General features: G+C 34.3%; 1 protein-coding gene across 1 annotated transcript in view; it reads left to right on the top strand.

Moving 5' to 3' along the window:
• The first annotated feature begins 6,544 nt into the window (after positions 1-6,544).
• The window catches only part of LOC143236179 (protein kinase C alpha type-like), a 52,351-nt gene continuing 49,076 nt past the window's right edge, over positions 6,545-9,819 (top strand). Inside the window, exon 1 of the mRNA XM_076474466.1 lies at positions 6,545-6,776. Coding sequence (XP_076330581.1) covers positions 6,545-6,776 — 232 coding nt within the window. The remainder of the gene's footprint in view (positions 6,777-9,819) is intronic.

Raw genomic sequence — 9,819 nt, 5'->3', positions numbered from 1 at the left:
AGATACAAAAAATCACCACAAAAAAAACCTAGGATCACAATAACTTAATGTCTCTGACACAAGGTGGCTCTAAAGTAAGTCTGCGGACTTCTAACGCTAAATGTCAGATTTAATGACCTGTGTCTTTCATGGACATGCATTTAGTTTTAAGGCAACGTTCAAGAACATAACCAAATTGGGGGTTCGCCCCACAAGCGGAAAATATTTTTAGATCTACCGTGACAAAAATAGAAAAAAATCACACTGATTGCATGGTAGGAAAATGTTAAGGACGGCACAGTGACAACGGTGGCCAGTGTGAAGGTGATAACAACTAAACAGTGGACAAACCTAACATAGAAAACGTTGTACGATTTGCGCTTTACAACTACACTAGCAAGTTGATGGACGTTAATCGACTTGTAATTACTTTATTACTAGTGTGATGCGATGAATATTTTACTCGAGCGCCACATTCATAAATATTGAGATTGGTAAGTAGATTATAATTATTTAAACAGACCAGTTGCAGTGAAACATTAACTTATTGTTCTGTTTCGCCATCTATGGGTATGTACAGCAAACACTATTAGCATAAAATAAATAGTATGTTTTGTTTTGAATTTCATGCAAAGCTACATGAGGGCTGTCTACGCTAGCCTTCCATAGTTTATTAGCGAAAGGCTATAAAGAAGACAGCTATTCATCACTACCAACCGCCAACATCTGCGCTACTCTTTTACCAAGAATAGTGGGAATGACTAACATTATAACGACCTCGCGGATGAAAGAGCGAGCAAGTTTGATGGCAAGGAGATTCAAACCTGCGATCCTCAAATTGCGAGTCAAACGCCCTAACCATCTGACCATGACAGCCCACAAAGTAAAAGTAGAGAATTCAACGCAATAGAAATCTTCGAAAGGATAAAAAGAAATCCTATACTTCTTTTTGGAGAAAATCAAACCTACTATCTACAAAGTTCATAGAAAATGTGTCATTATTCAGAAATATCCGTCTCTCTTTCTCTGCTTGACTAACTGAAGCATTTTATTTAACTAGACTTATTTTATAATCTACAGACAGAACCTTTAAATTACACGTAAAACAATTACATATTACGTCGACTTGTTCTTCTTTAACCTACATACTGAACCTTCACCTTATACATAAAACAATTATATATCATGTAGACTTGTTCTTCTCTTACCTACATACTGAACCTTCACTATGTACATAAAACAATTATATATCATGTGGACTTGTTCTTTTCTAACCTACATACTGAGCCTTCACCTCATACATAAAAGAATTTTTATCATGTAAACTTGTTCTTCTCTAACCGACATACCGGACATTCACCTCGTATATAAAACAATTATACATTATGTAGACTTGTTGTTGTCTAACCTACATACTGGACCTTCACTTCATACGTAAACTCTGGCTTCAATATTATATGCTACAGTGTTAACGAAACAACTCAGCTTTCCTTAGTCTGATGTACACTAGACTAAGATACAATGATTAGTTATTAAGTGTATTTTCTTCAGTAAGACCTGGAGGTAAAGATTTTTATTGTTGGTGGTGGTGAATCAGGAAATGTTACTCAATTGATCGTTTGGTTTTAGGCATGTGTGTGTGTGAAGTGTGTTGTGAGAAACTTGACTTTGTTTCAATGATTGTGTTTTGCGTTTAAAGCCATATTCTTTCTTGTTGAACATGTTTTTGAAAAGAGTTTTGCTGTTTTAAGAGTTTCGAGTTTTTCTAATTTTATCAATATTAAAGTTGATTACTAAATGTATTTTGGGTTGGTTTTATTTTTACATTTTCTTCTAGTTTACTGATAGGGATCATACTTTGGAATAATAAGAGATAGTTATTGAAATGTTCTTCTTAATTTGATTAGCAGTTCAGCGCTTTCATTATAAACATTTACTTTCGTTTTGTGTGTTATGTTTGTTCCCTGATTATATTTTGTAAATAAAGATTTGCTGTGGTATAGATTTTGTGTGTCCCCTAAATGCTAAAATCGGGGATTCGATTCCCCTCTGTGGAATCAGCGGTAAGTCTGCAGATTTACAATGTTAAAATCGGGGGTTTAATTCCCCTTGGTGAAGTCAGCAGATAGCCCAATGTGGCTTTGTTATACGAAAACACAAACAAACACATCTTGTGTCTTGTTCTTTATTTCCTGACAAACTCTGAACAGAGACAGGAACCGATATTTTGAGACGTGGAATCTTCCGCACATCCCGTTAGAGGGCCAAAACTGATTATTCTGCAGAAATTCCATGCATCAGATCATACCACACAGTGTTAATGGTGTTCTGTTCATACCACACAGAGTTAATGGTGTTCTGTTCATACCACATAGTGTTAATGGTGTTCTGTTATTCTATAATTATAAACAACTTGCCACAATTTAAACGTTACGTATGTTACTTATCACTGTTTCTAACAATTCAAATGAAAAAGATATCAAAGAATGCGTAAGATATATTTGAATTAAAAATTTACCAAAAACTCAGAAGTTGAGAATCAGAAAATCCTTTCAAATATTTTCGACTTCTTAGTGAATTTCAAACATATGTACTTACTGTAGTGTAGACAATCTGTATCTAAGGTAGCGCACACAGTAAGAGTGCAATACTTGGTCAACTAACCATCCTCATTATTGGAAGTTACTTCTCAGCTGGAGAAAATAAAAGATTGACGTTGTCACATGATCTTTATAAGTTACCAATTAGAGAACTAGATCATGTTTTCTCTGTAACTAACCAGCTAGAGAAGTATATCATGTTTTCTCTGTAACTAAACAGTTAGAGAACTAGATCATGTTTTCTCTGTAACTAACCAGCTAGAGAACTAGATCATGTTTTCTCTGTAACTAACCAGCTAGAGAACTAGATCATGTTTTCTCTGTAACTAAACAGTTAGAGAACTAGATCATGTTTTCTCTGTAACTAACCAGCTAGAGAACTAGATCATGTTTTCTCTGCAACTAACCAGCAAGAGAAGGAGATCATGTTTTCTCTGTAACTAACCAGTTAGAGAAGTAGATCATGTTTTCTCTGTAACTAACCAGCTAGAGAACTAGATCATGTTTTCTCTGTAACTAACCAGCTAGAGAAGTAGATCATGTTTTCTCTGTAACTAACCAGTTAGAGAAGTAGATCATGTTTTCTCTGTAACTAACCAGCTAGAGAAGTAGATCATGTTTTCTCTGTAACTAACCAGCTAGAGAAGTAGATCATGTTTTCTCTGTAACTAACCACTAACTAATAAATATCGCAAGAGCTCCTAGATGTCTCTGATTTATATAACACAATAATTGGATACAAATACCCCTTTCATGTGTCAGACTTCACCACAACAACACGAGAACGAAAGCACTTCAGGCCTTCTTTTCACTTGACCACAGATAGTCATCAAAGTAAAATTGAAATACTATAGAACTCACAACCCATTCCTCCAAACTTTAACTACCACAATCTCCAAATTATCACATAAGTTGAGAAATGGGCGAAAAAAAATAACTAATTTCGGACCCATCCCCAAAATACCTACTACAATTCAATTGTATTATCATATAAATACCGCTTTAAAAAGTAGATATCTTCAGAAATTGGAACCTGCTTCAGAAAATACCATTTTGGTTGAGGTCAGAGCGTGATCTTTCTGGATTTATAATGTGATAAAGTAGAATGTAGAAATTTTTAATGTTATAATCCCTAAGACATACCATCAGGGTTGAAGACAAGAATATTTTTAAAAATTGTAAACGTGCAGATGTTAAATATATAAGCTGTATTAGAATAAAGTAATTATATAGTATCACTGGATACAAACTTTGTAGACGGTTGTATAAGGAAAGTATTGAGAAAATAGTTTTAGTATGAAAGACTAAAAAAAGAAAAGGAAATAGAGAGAGAAAGAACAATAATATAAGTTGAGACAAAAGGAAAACGACAAAGACTATAAATAGAAAAAATAGAAGCACAAATTGAGGTCACCAAGCTTATCCAACAGAGAAAATGATCCAAGAATGAAAGTCACCAAGCTTATCCAACAGAGAAAATGATCCAAGAATGAAAGTCACCAAGCTTATCCAACAGAGAAAATGACCCAAGAATGAAAGTCACCAAGCTTATCCAACAGAAAAAATGATCCAATAATGAAAGTCACCAAGCTTATCCAACAGAGAAAATGATCCAAGAATGAAAGTCACCAAGCTTATCCAACAGAAAAAATGATCCAAGAATGAAAGTTACCAAGCTTATCCAACAGAGAAATGACCCAAGAATGAAAGTCACCAAGCTTATCCAACAGAAAAAATGATCCAATAATGAAAGTCACCAAGCTTATCCAACAGAGAAAATGATCCAAGAATGAAAGTCACTAAGCTTATCCACCAGAGAAAATGATCCAAGAATGAAAGTCACCAAGCTTATCCAACAGAAAAAATGATCCAAGAATGAAAGTTACCAAACTTATCCACCAGAGAAAATGATCCAAGAATGAAAGTCACCAAGCTTATCCAACAGAGAAAATGACCCAAGAATGAAAGTCACCAAGCTTATCCAACAGAAAAAATGATCCAATAATGAAAGTCACCAAGCTTATCCAACAGAGAAAATGATCCAAGAATGAAAGTTACCAAACTTATCCACCAGAGAAAATGATCCAAGAATGAAAGTCACCAAGCTTATCCAACAGAAAAAATGATCCAAGAATGAAAGTTACCAAACTTATCCACCAGAGAAAATGATCCAAGAATGAAAGTCACTAAGCTTATCCAACAGAAAAAATGACCCAAGAATGAAAGTTACCAAACTTATCCACCAGAGAAAATGATCCAAGAATGAAAGTCACTAAGCTTATCCAACAGAAAAAATGATCCAAGAATGAAAGTCATCAAGCTTATCCAACAGAAAAAATGATCCAATAATGAAAGTCACCAAGCTTATCCAACAGAGAAAATCATCTAAGAATGAAAGTCACCAAGCTTATCCAACAGAGAAAATCATCCAAGAATGAAAGTCACCAAGCTTATCCAACAGAGAAAATCACCCAAGAATGAAAGTCACCAAGCTTATCCAACAGAGAAAATCATCCAAGAATGAAAGTCACCAAGCTTACCCAACAGAGAAAATGATCCAAGAATGAAAGTCACCAAGCTTATCCAACAGAGAAAATGATCCAAAAATGAAAGTCATCAAGCTTATCCAACAGAAAAAATGATCCAATAATGAAAGTCACCAAGCTTATCCAACAGAGAAAATCATCTAAGAATGAAAGTCACCAAGCTTATCCAACAGAGAAAATCATCCAAGAATGAAAGTCACCAAGCTTATCCAACAAAGAAAATCACCCAAGAATGAAAGTCATCAAGCTTATCCAACAGAGAAAATCACCCAAGAATGAAAGTCATCAAGCTTATCCAACAGAGAAAATCACCCAAGAATGAAAGTCATCAAGCTTATCCAACAGAGAAAGTCGTCCAAAAATGAAAGTCACCAAGCTTATCCAACAGGAAAGACTTACTGTGTCAGTAGATTAGAAAAGACTTATTGTGTCCTTTGTGAACTTGATGATGACTGAAGAAGATCGAAACATTGTTCGCTCCTCTATTAGTGCTTTCTCTACTCATACCAGCCGTTTTTAAATATATAATTTTCTCTACAAGTGGGTTTTCTCATCATCACGGAATACAGTAGAAAGAAGCGACTAAATTTGTCACTTCTCCAGTCTTTATTTACATACTAAGGCCTTTCACGAACTTCATAATCTTCCAAGCTTGACACTTTGGTGTTCAGAGGACACTGGAGTTAGTAAGAGAATGTTCCTATTGTGCTGAGTGTTAGGGGTGGCTTCAGAATGAGTGTAAAACATATGAATTCTGTTGTGCCTCGGGGGTTTCACTCAGATAGGAATGAAACTTTGAGTTAGGACTTGTTTTTTGGAAAATTGACAGGTCCTTGGAGTTAAGAGTATAAGAACAACATCAGTCTACTGGTGCTATGGAAGAAAAATACAACTACATACTGATAAATCATTCAGTCATGTATGTGGATGAACATCAGAAAACGTGGGATCATGATCTTCCACTGTTACTGATGAGTTATTGTACAGTTGTACATGAAACGACCAGCAACACACCATCATTTGATAGATATTCGGGAGAAAACTTAGAATACCATAAGATCTTCTGTATTCTTGTTAGAGAGAGTTATACATAATAATTTTACACATAATATTTAGAAAGATTAAATAAAACCATCAATGAAGTATGATACATTATTTTACCTAAGAAATGCTTAAATAGGCTGATGATAAAATGAGACGTTGTTATGACTTTCAGTAACGATGGTTAGACTGGATTCCATCAAGGGGTACAATTTCTGCCAGAAGAAAGGAGAAACTACAAAGCTAAGCAGATGTTGGAAGGGGCCATACACTGTATTGAGAGAAATAACTGGTGTGGTTTACAGAACTCAGAATGACAGGCCATTCAAGCAAAAAATAATCCGTCATGAACGTCTTTGAAAGTATATCAGTGATAGAATGGCCAGCTGGGTAACTCCAGAGAAGAACTTTTTGGTGAAACCTCAATCTCTCGAGGAGTCTGAAGTTTCTGTCGAGATTAATTCATCAGGATTGGAGCTAATAGTGGATTTATTGGACTGCCTACTCAAGAAGAACTCACCTAATAACAGGATGGCTAGTGACAACAATGGACTATATGTCATCCCATCTGTTGCCATAGTCCAAAGGATCATCAATGATGGAACTAATAGTGAATTAATCTGACCACCTACTCAAGAAGAATTTACCTAACAACAGAATGACTAGTGTCAACAATGGACTATATATCATCCCATCTGTCGCTATAGGTCTCAAAAGAGAAAACCAACAAAAAACTTGGTGAATGGATAATTTAATGCAGCGAATTTTTCTGGGGCGGGGGAGATTTTTAATTGGTTTTACAATTCAGAAAGGGAACAGTGTTTTAAGCTCTATTATAAATATTGTAATTTTTTATTCTCTAGATAGCTTAGAACGTTCAGGAAATTCAAAGCTGGCGTGAAATTTTTCTCTTGTTCAAAGCATAAAGACGAATTGAACTGACTTTATGTAGAATTACTTATTAAAACTTCAGTAATACAACGGTAAAATTTACACAACACTTTAAAAAGCTTTATTAAAGACACCAGTTCTTATGCAATAACTACAGGTGTCAGTGGGTCACAAATCCACTATCACGAGGAAGGAGAAAGCAGAATGATTCCTTGAAGGTTGCGGGTTTGAATCCCCGTCGCATCAAACATGCTCGCCCTTTCAGCCATGGAGGCGTTATAATGTAATAATAAATCCCACTATTCTTTGGTAAATGAGTAGCCCAAGAGTTGGCAGTGGGTGGTGATGACTAGCTGCTTTTCCTCTAGTCTTACACTGCTAAATTAGAGATGGTTAGCGCAGATAGCCCTTGTGTAGCTTTGCATGAAATTCAAAAACAAAACAAAATCGAACAAAGAAAGATTTCTCTCTGCTATATTTATATATCTTTCGACTTTCTACAGAATGCACTAACTTCGATCAATAAATTAACATAAATGGTGCTGCCACCTATTTTTTTTTTCGTATACAGATTTAAAAAGAAAATCTCTGTAGTCCTGAACCCGAATCTCTATTTAAAATTTAGTGTTTCTATTATATTTAGTTCTTATTTATTATTCAAATAGTTAATTAATCTGACATTGTTCCTGTAATCACCAAGAGAAAGAACGTTGTTCACATGTGTTGAACTAGCGGTGATTCATTATTTTTGTTGTTTTATATGGCTGATTTATGTGTATTACTTTAAATTTTAAATTTATATATTAGTGGCAGATGTACAAAGTTACAAGAGGTTTTGTAAGCATTTCATTTACCTCTTAATGTTATTTTATCTATGACATTAAAGTAGCAAAATGATTACTTGTAACCCGTGATAAAAACGTTACTCGATAATTAATTAAAAATACTCCTTATGTACAGTACAATCGTTTGAAGATATGACAAATATTCCTTTTCTCAACCTTAGTACCTGTAAGTTTAATACACTGTGAAGGTTTCAATTTATTATATAACATATTATAAATGTTATCCTTGAAGTTTTTATTAAATTTTGTGTAAATAGCAATATTTCTTAAAAATTCAACTCTGTTATAAACGTGTTTTTATACGAACCAATATTTAAGATTCTCTATGAGTTTGTGGTGAAAGTTAACATTTTGAGATTAGCGCTGACACGTTTTCTTATGTGACAACCCTAAACAGAAACGGTTATTTATAAGTTGAAGTAACCAATGCATTTTCCTTTCTTTTAAATAAAATACTGAAAAAAATTAAAAAGCAGTATTTTGACCTCGACATAGCAGCTCGTGGAATGACTCTGGGTTTGTTTTCTTTTCCAATTGGAAACTTTTAACTCATAGTTTTGCTTGTTTGTTTTTTAATTTCGCGCAAAGATACTCGAGGGTTATCTGCGTTATCCGCCCCTAATTTAGCAGTAGAGGGAAGGCAGCTAGTCATCACCACCCACCGCCAACTCTTGGGCTACTCTTTTACCAACGAATAGTGGGATTGACAGTCACATTATAACGCCACCGCGGCTGAAAGGGCGAGCAAGTTTGGTATAACCGGGATTCGAACCCGCGCCCCTCGGATGACGAGTCGAATGCCTTAACACACTTGGCCCTGCCGGGCCTGATAGTTTTGTCATCTTTTGACCAGTTTTATATCTAATTACAGTTTCGGACTCTGGAAGTAAACTCCTTTCGATTGGTGTATTTGAAAACGCTCAAGGTCTCATAAGTTTATTCTGATCTTTACTAAAATAATTTCAATTTTATTGTAGGATGAATTGTATCTACATCGACTCGAACTTAACTTCCTCATTGTTAATCTTCGATAAAACATCAAAGAAGTTCCAGATCAGAAAGTAGACTTAATATTATTTGTAAGTTTGTAAAACTTTTGTACATAAACCATTATTTGTAATAACCGTTATTGTAAATTGTATCAATGTTTGTATATTAAAATATATTTGTATTAAACAAATAATCTATGTGTATCAGTCTTGTTATACAGTATCATAAATTGAAAACATATCAACAATTAATTAATTTCTAAATTTAAATTACGATTTTATATTTGTTTCTTTTGAATTAAGCACAAACCTAATTTGCACACCACGGGTATCAAAACCCAGTTTCTAGCAGATGTACCGCTTACATAGTCTGTTTGAAATTGTAATAAGTAACAGGGAAAACACTCAATATGTTAGGTACAATATGTACAGTTATGTGGTTTAATTAAAAACATTTTTTGAATAAGAAAATAAGTGCGTTATTTCAAGAGGAAACAGCTGTCTAGTGTTTTAAAGTGTTCGTGGTGGACGTAAGGGTGTGAGATTTCTACTCCATGAGAAAGAACATATCCAGAAAAGCTTCAGAGTTGTTACCCCATCACTCAACATATACTGAGTGTAATATCACCACGACAAGAGATTCATAACACTATGTAACAAAATTTATACTTTTTCTTGTTCCAGACAGGAAGTGTTATTTCTCAATTGCTTATACCTAAAGTAAATGGAAAAGACAGATTTTTCTCTTCAAATTTTGCTTTTGTGACCTAGGAGCGTATAGCAAAAAAATGATGGAAGACTATTTGGGGGCTGATACATGAAAATGATTTACATTACAGTCGCAAATCTTGAGAAACTACTCACTTCTAAACATTTTGTATAACTTTAATATAAATACATATAAATATTGATTCATATGTTGTTTCAT

This window comes from Tachypleus tridentatus, chromosome 13, assembly GCF_004210375.1.
Source record: "Tachypleus tridentatus isolate NWPU-2018 chromosome 13, ASM421037v1, whole genome shotgun sequence".
Lineage (NCBI taxonomy): Eukaryota > Metazoa > Arthropoda > Merostomata > Xiphosura > Limulidae > Tachypleus > Tachypleus tridentatus.
The sequence above is the reverse complement of the archived record's forward strand: the minus strand, read 5'-3'. Positions and strand labels throughout refer to the sequence as shown.